The sequence below is a fragment of the Euwallacea similis genome, chromosome 18 (genome assembly GCF_039881205.1).
Source record: "Euwallacea similis isolate ESF13 chromosome 18, ESF131.1, whole genome shotgun sequence".
Classification (NCBI taxonomy): domain Eukaryota; kingdom Metazoa; phylum Arthropoda; class Insecta; order Coleoptera; family Curculionidae; genus Euwallacea; species Euwallacea similis.
Window position 1 is genome coordinate 464,776 of NC_089626.1, and position 16,471 is coordinate 481,246.

The 16,471-nt window shown below is 34.0% G+C and overlaps 4 protein-coding genes across 6 annotated transcripts; 3 read left to right on the forward strand and 1 right to left on the reverse strand.

Moving 5' to 3' along the window:
* Window positions 1–713: 713 nt before the first annotated feature.
* On the forward strand, window positions 714–6,209 carry CkIIalpha (casein kinase II subunit alpha). 2 transcript variants are annotated; one of them, XM_066399285.1, is made up of 6 exons: window positions 714–1,103; window positions 2,003–2,271; window positions 3,236–3,606; window positions 3,665–3,904; window positions 4,029–4,177; window positions 4,622–6,209. In XM_066399285.1, exons 2-6 carry the CDS (start codon window positions 2,065–2,067, stop codon window positions 4,717–4,719), a joined length of 1,065 nt encoding a protein of 354 aa, XP_066255382.1. In that variant the 5' UTR covers window positions 714–1,103; window positions 2,003–2,064; the 3' UTR covers window positions 4,720–6,209. The 2 variants fall into 2 exon arrangements, with proteins under 2 accessions (XP_066255382.1, XP_066255381.1); XM_066399284.1 differs by lacking the exon at window positions 714–1,103 and adding an exon at window positions 1,117–1,289.
* Window positions 6,210–7,196: 987 nt separating this feature from the next.
* On the forward strand, window positions 7,197–10,402 carry LOC136414791 (GILT-like protein 1). The gene is made up of 3 exons (XM_066398983.1): window positions 7,197–7,756; window positions 7,917–8,093; window positions 8,329–10,402. The coding sequence occupies exons 1-3, from the start codon at window positions 7,481–7,483 to the stop codon at window positions 8,569–8,571; spliced, it is 696 nt and encodes a 231-aa protein (XP_066255080.1). The 5' UTR covers window positions 7,197–7,480; the 3' UTR covers window positions 8,572–10,402.
* Window positions 10,403–10,755: 353 nt separating this feature from the next.
* Window positions 10,756–12,440, reverse strand: Arf51F (ADP-ribosylation factor 6). Of its 2 annotated transcripts, none has more exons than XM_066398894.1 (2): window positions 12,282–12,440; window positions 10,756–12,036 (listed from the first exon to the last, which is right to left on the reverse strand). In XM_066398894.1, the coding sequence occupies exon 2, from the start codon at window positions 12,006–12,008 to the stop codon at window positions 11,481–11,483; it is 528 nt and encodes a 175-aa protein (XP_066254991.1). In that variant the 5' UTR covers window positions 12,009–12,036; window positions 12,282–12,440; the 3' UTR covers window positions 10,756–11,480. The 2 variants fall into 2 exon arrangements, with proteins under 2 accessions (XP_066254991.1, XP_066254992.1); XM_066398895.1 differs by having other exon boundaries at window positions 12,278–12,399.
* A 1,453-nt stretch (window positions 12,441–13,893) lies between these two features.
* LOC136414663 (uncharacterized) lies at window positions 13,894–15,511 on the forward strand. Its single transcript, XM_066398817.1, has 3 exons — window positions 13,894–14,187; window positions 14,668–14,942; window positions 14,997–15,511. The coding sequence occupies exons 1-3, from the start codon at window positions 14,022–14,024 to the stop codon at window positions 15,141–15,143; spliced, it is 588 nt and encodes a 195-aa protein (XP_066254914.1). The 5' UTR covers window positions 13,894–14,021; the 3' UTR covers window positions 15,144–15,511.
* Window positions 15,512–16,471: the final 960 nt, after the last annotated feature.

Here is a 16,471-nt window from a genome sequence, read left to right on the forward strand (position 1 = left end):
ATGAAGCGAAGACGTAGGTAGCATTTTCCATTACACTTTTTGATCGAAATCACTCTAAAAAATGTCAAACCTAATGATTACTGAGTGTCACTTATAGTAGTGTAAGTGACTACTTGTAATTACGATGTCCTGATATCTACTGAAATCGATAAATTACCCTGAATTAACAAAAAACTAGAAATAGCTTTAGATTAATTCAAGTTCAAAACCGTGTATTTGGGTTCGATGAACAGGATTCTGGCATTCGATAGAAAATTTTGAATCACGTTCGAGACCAGTTTCTCCAGAAAATTCCTATAGCACAAAGTCCTGATGATATAGAATGATCCACCTCATATGTATACCCATTATTTGTCTGTGATCAGTATTATAACAAAAAAAACTTTTGTGTACATTGATTACATGATCTTTCAATTCAAACTCACAATTTTGCAATATTTTAGAATAACAGGTGATTTTAATGAACTTATGATTATGAAACTATAAGAGTCGCGTTACATGCAACTAAGTCCGTAATTTGTTAGTAAAAAACGATAATTTTGATCATTAGTTCTAGTCTAGTACGGCAATTGTTTTAAATTGGTGTCAAGTTGACAACTAGTGGCAACGCTGCCTGTATGGCAATAATTGTAAAGGCGGTGGTGCTGAATAGTATACAGTGTTTTTCTACTTGAGAAAAAAACTATCAATTTCGGCCTTATCAGTGATCGCCCTCAATTAACTCGTGTGTTTCAAAAACTCTTCGTTAATGAAAATTGCGAGGCATTAGTAGGTAGATATTTTTACAGTTTCTGAATCTGTTTGATATCTCATACTCAAGAAATTCACTTGAATCGGAGGCATTTTCATGAAATTTGGCAGCGCCGAACGAACAATACACTTTTAGAGGGGTATCGCTTATACTATGGAAGGTGGCTTTACGAGTAGAATTGTACGGCTCACACTGGCGATATGAAAATTCTCTTCCATCTTGGCTCTTTCCTGTAGTATCGCGTGTGAAGCCGGTTTGAATTGATTTTTTTCCAATTGTCTCCTCTAAAAGTTCAATAGTTAGCGATGTACAAAAGTCGAAACCTTTTCGCAGAATCGTCTTAACAAATTAGGTAGGGAGTTTTTAGTGTTAAGATATATTTTGAAAGTATATAAAGTGGGGAATGGCGTGTGCCTCGTCCTACCTACACAGAGTTGTTAACTCAGTTGTCGACTATGAAAATCACAAATTAGAAGACTTTGTCGGGCAGTTATGCTGATTATATGTTCTAGATTAGCAAAACTGTGTTTTAAACAAGGTAACTAGAGAGCTAAGTTTAGCCATTAGTACGTCACACCATTCCTTGCCTTGTCTTCAATCAATCCTATTTAAACATGTCGTTTTATACGGCACTTTACATGTTAAATCATCATTTCAAAATTTCGTCAGACAAGTTGCTCACTTTTACCTAACTCCTTCAATACTACTTCAATAACCAGGTGAAGTGTGATCATTAAAAAAACGTGAAGTAGGCATTGAAATATCAGAGGCATGTGGTGAATAAATTCATCTGTTGTCAATTTGGCAGTGAGATATGTGAAATAGCAGATGGCTTCATCAATGCTCTACCTTTAGGTGGCACCTCCTACTGCCAGGTTTCTTTAATGACCACCCATTGCTGACACTATGGACCTCAACAATTTCTTGTAGGTAGGCACCAAACAATACCACATACTTAGGTGCTCATGGCATACCAATAATGCTGCTGTATATATTATAATATATACTGTCAAGAACAAGATAAACTAAATTCTTAATATGTACTACTTATTTTATTATTTGCAAAGCTACTTCGACAGAAAAAGCAAAATTTCCATGCCCTACCATTTTGCAAAGAATTAAAAAAACAATGGGTACAATTGTGGTTTCCCATCTTCGAATCACCAGAGTTTTGCTTTTGTAAAACGTTAGTGGATCGAGGAAGGCTACAGACAAATCATGTATTCCTATAGAGTTTCTCTTTATTTTCAGTTCGTGAAATACATCCCTATGTTAGATATTTATTGACTACCTCTTTAAAAAGTAATTTTAACATGGCTGTACCCAGTCGGGCAAGAGTGTATGCTGATGTGAATGCTCACAAACCTCGTGAATATTGGGATTATGAAAGCTATGTAGTTGATTGGGGTCAACAGGATGACTACCAGTTGGTTCGAAAGCTTGGAAGAGGAAAATACAGCGAGGTTTTTGAAGCCATCAATGTAATAAATAATGAAAAATGTGTAGTTAAAATATTAAAGGTAAGTAAGCAACAAAGGGCAGTAATTTAGAATATTGTCATTAATATAGATCCAACATAGCAATCTACAGGACTCATTAATGACCTGAGACTTGGTATCTACATATGGCAAATTTATGCTGATACTTCAACATTTTTTTCTAAATGCCACGCTCTGGCTAGGTATCTGGCAGATATTCCCAGGCCTTATGAGATGTAATCGTTACACCATTATCTTCAAATTTTTAGATGACTCTATTAGCAGCCAACTCTTTCTGGAGTACTGAAGAACTGAGGAGTGTGCTAGCTAAATCAGCCTTAATTCAGCCCAGAATTCGTGTAAAGATTCCCATGGTTTTTGCCATTTCATTCATAGATGAACGGGGAAAATGGTTTATGTTCTGATTACAATTGCAGGGTTTTGCTCTTGACAGTAATTAAAGCAATTGTGCAGCTTTCTCATGAAGCAGCTACCAATGATGTGTATTTCTGTGGTTCGAATCAGCCCTTGGCGCTCACAGATGCCTAGAATTAAGTTTTGTAGATTTCCCAAGTTGCAATTCAAACATAATTCGGCGGGGTGATTTTAGCGTGTGGTGTGCTAAAATTCTCTACAGAATTGTTGTTAATTTCTTTGTAACTTACAGGATTTTCTTTCTAATTCCAGAATTCTCTAGTTGAATCACTTTTTCCGTTATTCTTTTTTCAAGGTGTTCTCTAGGTGTGAAACACTCAATTACTTCCTTTTTGACAGCCTTACTTTGGGCAATAACGTCTATCCAACTCTTCTTTGTGCTCTTGTATCAGGGCAAGCAGCATTGCAAATTGGCCTTCATTGCTTTATGTGGGCTTTTAGTCATCAGCGCAAAAATGAACTTTTAACTATGTCAAACAAAGTTGAAAAAAAATCAATTTAAGTAGTGGTAACATTAATAATAATTTTTAGATCTCAAATTAATAAGTAATCTTATGTTTCTGATTTTTAGCCTGTTAAAAAGAAGAAAATCAAAAGAGAAATTAAAATATTGGAGAACCTCCGAGGAGGTACAAACATCATAACCTTAGAAGCAGTTGTAAAAGATCCAGTGTCCCGAACGCCTGCATTAATATTCGAACATGTTAATAATATCGATTTTAAACAATTATACCAAACATTAACAGACTTTGATATAAGGTTTTACTTGTATGAACTGCTCAAAGCCCTGGATTACTGTCATAGCATGGGAATAATGCATAGAGATGTGAAACCTCATAATGTGATGATTGATCATGAAAATAGAAAATTACGCTTAATAGATTGGGGCTTAGCAGAATTTTATCATCCAGGTCAAGAATATAATGTTCGAGTTGCGTCCAGGTACGGCAGGTTTTTTAGAATTATTGAAAATATTTTTCAATGGTCTGCATTGTTCTAGGTATTTCAAAGGGCCAGAGTTGCTTGTGGATTATCAGATGTACGATTATTCTTTGGACATGTGGTCCCTAGGCTGTATGCTGGCATCCATGATCTTTAGAAAAGAACCGTTCTTTCACGGACATGACAACTATGACCAATTAGTCCGCATTGCCAAAGTATTAGGAACTGAAGAACTCTTTGAATATCTTGATAAATACCATATAGAATTAGATCCCAGGTTTAATGATATCTTAGGAAGGTAAGCTTAAATAATATTTAAATTATCATGTCACTTGGTGTTTAAGTTTGAAACTATACATAATTTGAATATAAGTAAACACATATGTTGTGGAGATACAAGAAAAGTTACACTTCTCTTTCAGACATTCAAGGAAGCGATGGGAACGTTTTGTACATAGCGAAAACCAACATTTAGTCTCCCCCGAAGCTTTAGATTTCTTGGATAAACTGTTGCGATATGATCATTTAGAACGTCTAACCGCTAGAGATGCAATGGAACATGCCTATTTTTGTAAGTATCATAAATGATTTCATCGGTAATATTTGAAAATAGAATTGTGCAATACTTTATTATAACCCGAGACTGGATATGTAAATAAACTATCACAGACGCGTACTCTAATCTGCTACATGTATTGACATCTCGTAATTGAATTCTGTAAACATTTTGATACTTAAAGGAACTTGCTAATAACAGAAGATATATTTATGCTAGTAACGTGGTTTTTTGTAACACAAGGCTTGACTTAATATGTACATTCACGGAAAGGACTTTATTTTCTAGGTGTTCAGAGAAAAAATAATTAGTACGAATTCGCGATATTGAAAACAATTTATCGAGGTCAATTCGTGTTAAATGATATAATTAATGAGATGGAGATCAGTTACAGGTTACATCTCTCTCGTATCTATTGAAATAGTAGAAATGTGATATCATGATGATCATACTTTCCAGATCCGGTAGTTAAGGAGCAATGCAGAATGATGTCAACGGTATCTTCATCTCCTACTCCATTATCAGGCGGTTTATCCGTAGTTGGAGTCGGCGAGTAACCTTTTCAGTAAGACTTAATCTGATTAGTGTTTTATTTTACTTATGCCATACCGAATGTACGATAGCTTCTAGCCGTATCCTAAGAATATCAATATACCAATACATAAAATGGATTTTTATATTTTCAATATGTGGGATGTTATTCAACTGTGTTACGAGAGTCAACGAAGCCGACTTTCGGAACAATTCTTGATGTTAAATTAAGCTTTTTTTTTCGATTTTCCTCTTTTTGGGAGAGATTCTACATGTTACGATATTTTTCTTAATTTAAATTGTTCATGATAGGGGTAACCCTTTTTTCCCGTGGATTTAGCAATGACAATAACTACGAGTGTACTAGGTCTTTCCTTATATACGTTTTAAGTTCACCTGCAAACTATGTATCTGAAAAGTATGTTGCTTCTGGTTTTTTTGAAGCGATTTGCAGGCGATTTAATTAAATTGACTGGTTTAACGTTTTATTCTTGAACAGTATTGTTTTGTTATAAGGAAATACCTCGAGTATATAGTTATTAAGCAAACTGTAATTCTTGGTTCTTGTAACTGTCAGTGATATAACACTATGGGTATTTTGAAAATCACATAGGTCAGTAGATGAACGCACTGGCAACTGTACCTCTGGAAGGAAATTTTCATGGAAACGACGAAAATGATCAATACTTCATGTTTATTTTAACGTTTCGATGGATACTGCCCTTTTAAAAAAGTTTCCAAGACTTTGATCTATTAGTCCTAAGGACGTTAAATTTTGCCGTGCCCTTAAACTTGTTACACCTTCCAGTTTGGTAACCAGAAGATCTCAATCTTTCTGGGAAATTGGAAATGAAGATTTTAAGACAAGAGTTATTTCAAATGCGGCTGCTACGATTGCGAATTTTCCCCGGTGTTGACGTATACGTACGACTTAAGTTTAGCATTGGTTAAAATCGTATTTACGACTGTAACATCAATAGGCATTTGAGTGATAAGCCTATTTTACTGTCCAAAGTTACTAGGTAGCGTTGGAATGATAACTATTCTAAATATTCTGCCAGTCGGCATTTAGGATGCAAGCAATCATCTTATCTGGCTCAAATTGGCGGTACACGTTACACGTTGTTTATTTTGTTACTAGGTACACCGTAAGTTCTTGAGTTTAGGCTGATTGGTACATATTTTAAATCATTTTCTGTACATGTTGAAGTAATCAATTTTGTTTATATTTAACTTATTTAGTTTACTAAACTTTTGTACCTTTCTTGAGTTGTTACTCATAAGAATGGTCCTTCAGGATTAGAGAAAGATTAATTTCCTGCAGATTATATTATTCCCTTTATGGAAGATACTCTATTCATGCGATTACTTGAATAAAAACACTTGCAAGGTAATTTTAAGCATCGTTCATTCAGCTGTAAATTCCTCTGGAGGATTTTCAGTGAGTAATAACCCATAAGCTTATAGAAATTTATTCATAAGTATTTAGAATATAATAAAATAATTTTGTTATTAACATCTTTAGCTTTTTTTTACCTATTATCTGCCAGTCCAGTCTTATCGATCAGCGCTCAAATCTCCAATTTTTTTGCCTGAGTCCACAATGAACAATATACTAATAGTTTAAAACGAAGAAAACTAGCGATGTGGTCTCGATCAAATAGATTCGATGTGTGACCAGTCCGGGTTTCCCTCTGGGTATAACTCCAGTGACGTCATTTTCACATTACTGGAATCATTCCATCTTGGCCTGAATGACATCATGGTAATTGCAACAATGTTTTTTTTTGGTTGCGCATCTAAAGCTTTTGATAAATGGATCATTGAATATGGCTTGCAAAGCTTGAACTTTATGGAGTGAGGTGCACCTATCTTCCATGGACGATTGCAGTTGTGGTTCGTGCATGAACCATTGTCGGTTTTCCTGTTCATTAACGATTTAGATTTTTTACAAATTGAAGGGAGCATTACTTTGTTCGCTGATACCACCACTATACTTTAGGCTAGCGGGAATGTTTTTAATTTGGAGAGGACGATCAGTGAATATCTATTGAGAATCAGGCAGTCGTTTAACAAGCTTTCTTTTAAGGACTCAAAGACTAAAATTATTTTCTTTAATTACGTCTGCTTGGTGTTTAGATCTTTGGAGCTGAGTCGTCGCTCCTAGCTCTATCACTCCATCAAAAATAGTGCACGTTCTATACATTAATAAGTATACGAGGTGCTTCGATGCTTCTGATTGGTGACTGGACTAGTCTCCGACTCGTATATTTATTCTCCCAGGAAGGCTTTTAAAGTAAAACTTCCAGGGGGCATTAGATTAAATTATTAACGCCCTTCTAATTTTTAATTGATGAGAGATGTACCTATGAGGTGTGAGTGGTTCGCAAAACCAGTACGCACGCACACTTGCGGAGTTATTCGAGCACTTGTCTTCAGTGTTAAAACAGAAATCAGGTACATGAGCAGGAAAGTCGTGTCCTTTCTGAATTCGACCATTGACGCATTGACAGTTTGGTGTGAAATTTGAATTGTTTATTGAAATTATAAACAAAAATATACAAATACATGTAAATTGCAAATTGAAACCGTATGCTCTACATTTATTATTAAAAATAAATAAAAGGCGTCACATTATTTTATATCACGTAGCATGCTCTCTAAACGTATCTAATCAATTAGTTTTATCAGATTATTGCAATTTACTTATTGATGCACTCTGCTCCTTAGAACAGAGCCCCAAAACCAGCCGCAATAACATGATCAGACGGTAAAGCGTGAAAAAAAATGAACAGGAAATTTTCGAAAATATTGGTCGTTTTTGTATTTGTTATTATTATATACAAAGCTTTTAAGTCATACATATTCATCAGTAAACCTCCAATTGAGCAAATTATAGTTCAAGACAGCTTGGGCAATGAAATTGAGAAGGTGAAAGTTTCAGTGTACTATGAGGCCCTCTGTCCAGATTCGAAGTTCTTTGTAACATATCAACTGTTGCCAGTGTTCGAGAAACTAAAGGACTTTTTAATATTAGATTTGATTCCATACGGGAAAGCTGAGGTAAGAGCCACGTGAGGATTTCACTGACACTTTTTGGACATTTAAGTAGAGCTAAATAGACCACAAGTTTTCTTCTTTATTGATAACTTGATGGATTGACATTTACAACAAATTTTCAGAAAATCTTAACTGCGTGATTGTCTTGAAAAACATGTTTTAGACTATAATTGATGAAGATGGTAAAATTGACTTCCGTTGCCAACATGATCATATAGAATGTTTTGCAAATAAGATACATGCATGTGTGATCAATGAAATTTCTGACCCTGAGAAGCAGCTGAAATATGTAACCTGTATGATATCTGATAACATGGTCCCAGAAGATGCAGGAGAGAGGGTATGTATGGATAAAAATGTAGGGAGCTTCTGGTGAATTACTGGATTCAGCATAACAGAAATGCATGTGATATATTTATTTCAAAGTCACATAAACCATACAATACACAGGGCAGTCAAAATTTTGATGCCCACTATTGGTATTTTAGAAATGACAAAGCATACAACATTAATGTTGCATCTTTTGCCCTTTTTAAAAAAATGTGATCTCACTAATGTGTTATTTTAAATTATAGTGTAGCCGAGATCAGGATGTAGATTTTGCTCCAATAAAAAAATGTGCAATGGAACAAGAAGGTTCTCTCTTACTTAAAAAACACGGGGAAAGAACTCACGCGTTAAGTCCAAAAGTAAAATTTATTCCTACCATAGAATTAAATGATAGTCAAGGGTTTGAAACCCAAGCAGTAATCCTTAAAAATTTGCTAAAGGCTGTATGTGCAGTGTTCCATACCAAACCTTCTAGTTGTAATTTGTAAAGTAGATATTTGAAGTGGATTAGTGGAAAGCCGTGATCCGGGTCACAAGTTCAATTAAGTATAATTTATTTATTCCATCTAACTTGTACATATAAGCACTTGAGTATGCATGAAGTGAGTTTCCGATTATCACGTTTTCACTGATTATGGCAACCAGTTGTCATGCTGCTATTGATGAGGAGTTATGGGCTTTATTCATATCATCGGCATTTCAAATACCTATAGTTCAAGAAAATACATGATGGTTATCAAATGGTCTACTAAATATTTGCCTACAGGAACTACCTCAAACTCAATAATATGTTTTCTCTGATTTTGATGCTCTTTTTATATATACGAAAAAATGTAGTATATATCATGTGGATGTACCAATGAGCTATTGGCGGATAAAACTGAAAAGAAAACATTTCAACTGATACCCAATTCCCTATGGGCGTTTAGGTAGGAATTAAGTTTTATCTCAACGGGAAAAATCCACCATTTAACCATTGGAGAATATTTGTGCATTTCAATTACCCCTTCTTTATATAGATTTAAATTAATTCAGATAATTTATTTTTCGCAAAGAGATCGTATTCATAAAAATAATCGGAGATGCAATTTTTCACATTCCTCCATTTATTGTTTATTTGAATGAGCAACCGACAAAACAGAAACAATTTATTTGAATTTATTATGAAATCTGAAAAATGTTGCTATTTTGTTGGTTAAATGTGGACTTAGCATAATACGATTACATAAGTATTACTACCATGACTACTATAGTGATCTCTAATCTTTTTTTATCTACGTGTGTTAGGCTCTCTATCCCTGGATAACAAATATATTTGTTAGACGAAAGTGTAATACTTTAGCCTGTAAAATCAGTCTATTTATTCCATTTGTTGATCTTTTTTAACTTTTAACCAAAAAATATTCATAATAAAGCTTAAACGTTAATACTTGGTGATATTGTAAAATGTCTGAAATAAATTGAAAATGTAACATTGAATGAAAATTTTGGGTTGGCCCTTGAATGCTGGAGAAGTCTTTAAACTCTATTCTTAAATTTGTTTAATTTGTAGATTTTCATTAAGATTTTTTCTTCATCTTAATCATGGCAAGTTTTTATTATGACTAGGTACATATTGTAATGTGCAGGTAGACCATAATTTATCAAATTGTAGACTGTGACAAAAATAGCGAGCATATTCAATGTAATATAAATAAATGCTAAGATGTTGTGTAACTTCAATGTATGATTAATAGACAAACTTGCTCTCTTTGACCATGAACAATGAATGTATAGGTAACGAATACAGTGAGGCTGGTAATGTATACAGTGAAGTACAAAAAGGTTAGAGAACTATGTATAAGTGAAAACTAGTTCAAATAATGAGCAACTAAAAATAATTAACAATCGTCGGGTCTCAGCATTTTTCTTGAAGTAATAATGTTCAAATTTTAAAAGAACATTTTCCACACTTTTTTACCTCACTGTATAATAAATAATTTACTCTCTAGTTTTTTTTAAATAGAATTAAATCGAATCTTCAAATGGGTCATTTGAATTGGTATCTAATGTTGGAACCATTCAAATTTGTTTATATCTTTAAAAAAATGTAGGAAGATCTTCTTATTTCTGTTTCACAAATAGACATTACTGGTACTAAAATATGATTAAATATAAGTTCTAAAACTCTTTGGTGTTTAAATTACTACACCGGTCTTATAGTTTGTGTGCGCCTTTTTCTAATCATTTTAAAATCAATTTATATAGTATGATATGCAATATGTCATTGTCTATATACTTAATTATATTAAGTACCTACTTAATGTACCTAAAAAAAAAAGATAAGTATCTAATAAAAAATAAAATGAGTTTTTGAGCTATGTAATTGATGTATATTTTCATTTTAACCAACATATACCTCTGCAAAAATTTTGCTTTATTTATAATAATTATCCAGTAGGTACCTATCGTCGCGTCAATTGACAACAGCAGCCAAAAGAGGGAAACCCTTCTGTGTCAACTAACTATACTAAAAAATTCATGAAACTAGATGTAGCAAACAAAAATCCTGAATGGAAAGATTCATTAATAATGATGGTAAAATAACCCTTTAAAATTCAAGTAGAACTCATTGCTTGAACACCTCTGCACTTCCTTCTTTAAGAAAAATTAATACAGTAAAAACATTAGTCTAAGCTGGCATCATAATTTATTAAATTCAAATTAAGTTCAGAAACAATTTGCAAACCTGTGATTTGTAGAGATTAAATAAACCTCCATTTTCATGTTGTTACAAAATACATAAATTCTTATAAATAAACGAATCGTTTCTAATGTGATGACTTAAAATTAGCAACTTTTAGCTTAAACGTGGCAACAATATATTACAATATAAAACAATTCAGAGCGACGCAACTAATTACAATCGTGTGAAACAATTCTAGTGTGTATGGTGTATGTAACCATTTTATATTATATAAACAAGAAACAATGCTAACTTTGAATTAATAGTGGTTAAATATGATTTTTATTTAAGATGAAACTTAATCTATGGCTGTACACATAATGGGCACTGTGTTCAGAGAACAAGTAACTTATATTTCAGTATATACATTACAAAATATTAAGCAATACTACAAAATGTGTATACTCTCAAAATATAACTTGGAAATCATATTTATAACGTCAAAATGTCTTTAGGGAAAGTGTATTTACAAGAGTCAGTTGGCTGTAAGACTAACACTGCATAAGTCACAACCACTGCATGATCCTTTATTGCAAAAATGCTCGGCACAAAAATGCTATAATAATTGGAATGTAAGGTTAAAAACATAATTTTTTACAAACCTTTCCTAAATTCAAACATATAAATATATAGCTTTTAAACCTTAGTATGTATATTTACTGGACAAGAGTGCTATAATTTATGGTTGCTTGTAAGCCACGTTAGACCTTCAAAGAGGCCATCGCCAGTTGTTGCACAAGCAGGTTGGACATACCAATTTCTATCTCTCATACGAGTTAAACCTAACTTCTCTTGAATTTCATGGGGCTTCATGGCTTCAGCTAAATCCTGTTTATTGGCAAATATGAGTATTATTGCATCTCGCATTTCACGATCATTTATAATTCTATGGAGTTCTTGTCTGGCCTCATCAATGCGGTCACGATCTGCACAGTCCACAACAAATATTAAACCTTGTGTGCCTGTGTAGTAATGCCGCCAGAGAGGTCGGATTTTATCTTGTCCACCCACATCCCATACATTGAACTTCACATTTTTGTAAGTTACAGTTTCCACATTGAACCCCACTGTTGGAATTGTTGACACTGACTGGCCTAATTTTAATTTGTATAGAATTGTAGTTTTCCCTGCAGCATCTAAGCCAAGCATCAAAATTCTCATCTCTTTATTGCCAAAAATTTTTGACAACAGCTTCCCCATTTTATATTATTTTCACAGATAAGTCCACCTGAAATATGAGATAAACTAGTAAATAAGGGACGTCTAAAAGGGGTGAAATCGCAATTTAAAAATGTAAATTATAGGGGCAGATATGATAAAATAAAGAAGCGAGTATTTCCGAGAATAAAATCAAAGAAATAGGCGTGTTTGGAAGGCGAGTGAGTATACGTCATCTGCCGGGGTTGCATTATGTATGTGCTATGTAAACTATAAAATCCTTCGGTTACTTAATTGAGAGAATAACTTACGTACCGCTGAACATTGACAATAATATTTAAATTTCTGTAATAATTCTATAACTTTATACACCTAATTTCTTTCCAATGTAATGTTATCCAAATCCTCTCCATGTCCATATTGTCAAAAACTAAAATGTCAATATTTTCCGAAACTGTCCGAAATGCGACGATTCATCTTCGGACTACGTCAGTACCCAAGCGAAAAACGAAAGGCGGGCGGGCCACGCCATGCACACACACCGAGTGCAGAGAGAGAGCTTACAGTTTGACGTGCTGCCTGCATGGTACAGCAGTGGCGCTTAAATTTAAACAATACTTCAGAAATTCTCATCAATCAAAATCAAATTAAAAATTAGTGATGAAAAATATGTGAAAGATGACAAACGTTAAAAATTGCAGAACTACAAGCAAATAAACTTAACAAAAATCAATCTTTAACATCCTGTAACTCAGTAATAAAACCTTTGAAGATCTAAATACGTTCACATAAACTCTATTAGGCATACCTTTAGATGTAGAATGTCCAGTAAAAGATGTGGACTGAGCTGAGTGGTACCGATGCTGTTCAAATAGTTCACTCTTATGCCACGATCATCATCGGCGCACATAACAAAGGAGCCAACTGTCATGCAGTCTACTTTTTTTTTTCTTTTTTTTTTATCGAGGAAAAATCTTCAAAAGACATCCAGCCTGTTGTTTCGGTGGCTGGATAGTGTGGGATTCGCCTACTGCGCCTACCCACTAAAAAACCTCGAAATTCTCACGTACCCTACGCCGACCCGGAACTTTCCCGAGGGATAAAACGTCAATGAACCTCATGAGGTCTACTAGGAATAGTCCTTCAAATAATTTTGGATGGCAACACTGCCTGCGACATCTATTAACGTTACTATGAAAGTCGTAATCCCCCATTTGGCGGTTTTTTGAGTGTAGTTATGTGTCTAGCACGCGCGGTTACGTTAGTTTAGGGACGTCGAATGGATTCTATTTTTAATTATTAATGGTATACTCTTTGTGTAGAAACTTAAGAAAAACAAAATTAAATTGAATGAGGAATTTCATATTTTTTATATGAAAGAGAGTAGTACCACCCCAGAAAATAGCTTGTTGTTGTAGGTGGAACTGCAGGAAACGGGATACATCCTCTAGATTTTTATAACGATGGCGTAAAGCCATTAGGGTGGATTGGGATGGTCGGGTCTATCTGCAGGCAAACTGAGGGGGCAGTAAACAAGGTAAATAACAATTTTTTAATCTGAAACTGGTGCGTTTTCCTCGTTCTTTTGAACAGCGCCTATTTATGCTTATCGTAAAATAAAAGTGTTGTCCATATTCCCGAGTCTCAGGCAACGTTACGAAAATAATAAAAAACGGGCAAAAAATATTTGAAAGTCTAATGTCATGGTGCCTTTATGCCCATGGAGCACCCAACCAGTCCAAGAAATTATTTATTGTATTTTCGAGCATGCGTACACGTGATATTGCATAGTGGCATCAATTGTGATTTATGTGTATAGTTTTAACAAGTACTACCAGTTCTGACACGTCGTCATAATCGTCGTCCCCGGTTTCTACGCAAACCTGATTAGCGATTCAAAGCTGGTTCGACCAGTTCGCAAACTACTTAATCGTACCGTACTTTCCGTACTCGTCGCAGTACTGACTGAGTTGACTTGACATCGTACAAACTAAATCCTGATAACAAATGTCATCAAACTTCCATTTTTGTTTTGGTTCTGCAACATAATCAAAAATGATGTTTGAAGAACAAGAATATGCCACAGACGCAATTCCCAGCCCCCCTAGAGATAAAGAGAATGCAAAAATGAGACCCGAAAAAAATGGTGAAATGCCAAAAGGTGAGGACGAGTCTGAATTTTCATTTGAATATGGTAATTCACATAAAGATAAAAGGCAAGGTAAGAAAGAGTCGTTATTATTTATGATCAATAGGAATTAGGAAACTAGGAAGGTACGATTTGTATGTTAACGATATGTTATCAGTTAAACAGGTATTCAATATTCAATGCTTCAGTGGGCATTTCAACATTGTTCTTTTGAGAAATTTAAAGGTGAGTGGTTCCAGGTGCTTCTGATTTGTAAATTCAACAATGAGACTGATTTGGCAAGACAAGCCTCTTTCATGTTTCAGAGCTCTGTACTTTGTCCTTTTTTTTATGCAATCTTATCACTTATCAGGAGAGATTAAATATCTTCTTATAATGTGAAAGCCTATATGAATACCTGCCTATCTCACCTTTTGTGGTGGGAACTCCCACTCACATAAATAGTTATTTAAGCATTAAAAAATAATATGTTTTAATAAGTCACATTTAATGTGTAATATCATAGCAAATTGTGAATTGGATCAGTGAAATTTTCAAACTTTAATTTTTTAGTGATAAATATAATGCAAATTTCACGCTCGCCCTATTTGCATATTGGAACTACGTATAACATTAATTACTCTACATCAAAATCGAAAAAATACAAAGTAATTGAAACGGAAAAAATGAAGGAACTTAAGAACTGTAATAAGCCAGTGGTGGAGAATGACATAGATATTGTTTGTGGGCACATTGGGAAGAGATATATGGAGACTTTTGTGGAGTTAGACTTCACAAGGTCATACATAGAGCAACAAAAGTTGCGCTTCCATGATGATGTGCCAGGGGTAAGTGATTCTGCACCAGAAATTTACATTTGCAAAATCATGCAATTTTTTCAGTTGATTCGATGGTTGCTAGTTGACTGGATGCAACATAAAGGTAGAACCAAAGCCACAGTGGAGGTTTTGGCCAATGCCCTTTGGAAGAGTAACCAAAAAGAGGCCTTGAAAATTTGGTCAGAACAGTACGACGATATACATAATTAGCTGTCAATCTGTTTCAGATCTGTATTTATGTATTTCTAAACATATCGTTTATGAATAGAGCAAAAACAATTAAATTCCACAGAAAATTTTGAGGCATCAGTATGTGTTAACTTCTAAATGACGTGTCATAAGCAGCGATATTTTTATTCTCTTCTGATTCCTACTAATATGAAGTCATATGTTCAAACAATAGACTCCACAGATAGAAGATAGAGAATGTGCCTAATATGCAATTACTATAACTTTTATGTATCTACATATATTTTTGAGTAATATTAAAACTACTTGAAAATTTTATTTTACTTTATATTGAAACGATATTTTCAACCAGTGTATTCAAATATTTGTGGCCTGTCGTTCATTTAATGTACTTTGTGTATAGATGTTAAATTTTATATACACATTTCCCTATATAATTCGAATCATTTTTTCCTCTTCCTGTCTGATATTCGATAAGTAAGGAGGGAAGATCTCCATTCAGCATTAATGGAACACTATAAAATAAAGCAGAGGAGAATTACAATGAGGTGAGCCTATGATAAACGTTCTCAGTAAAAGGACTAAGTAAGTGCTGAGCAGATCAGTCAACCGGTACATAAAGGGATTATTCTGAACATTTGGTATCTATTAGGTTGTCCACAAGTATATAGTTTACCATACAAATGAAAAACTTTTCTCCAGAAATGAGAACTTTATTAATTTATGTATTGCCCATTTTGTTCAATAACATTTTTGGAGCAATTTCATAATACAGCGCTCATAAAAATTGGATTTTATTTCGGCAAAAAATTGATCTAAATACGTTTTTACGTCTTGTTCAGTTGCGAAGGTTTTTCCATCAAGAGCATTAGGCAGCGATCGAAACATGATAATCCGATAGTGTTAGGTCTAGGGAATAAGGTGGATACGGTAAAACATCCCATTCAAGTTGTAATAATTTTTAACGGATATGAAGTACCAATCTTTTTTCTTGATTTCATTACTTAATTTGTCCAATTAACGACACCTTTGTAATTCTACCAGACGGATAACGACTTTTCTTTGATGAATATTCGCTTTTGGAGTGTTTTAGGCTGGTTCGTTACAGTTAGTTCAAGATCTTTTACATATAATATTATTGTATCCGATCAATATCATACGTTAATATGTCGAAAATGTTCATTATTGTTTTCCAGTTTTGAATCAGTAGAAAATAGACAATTTTGACAAGATGATCCGCTCAATGGAAAAATATGATATGACTTTATGGATAACTAATAAATAATGGTACTCTAGGGAATTGGAAGGCGTCGGGTATTTTATTTCCTCGTTCCTTTCGGGAAGTTAAA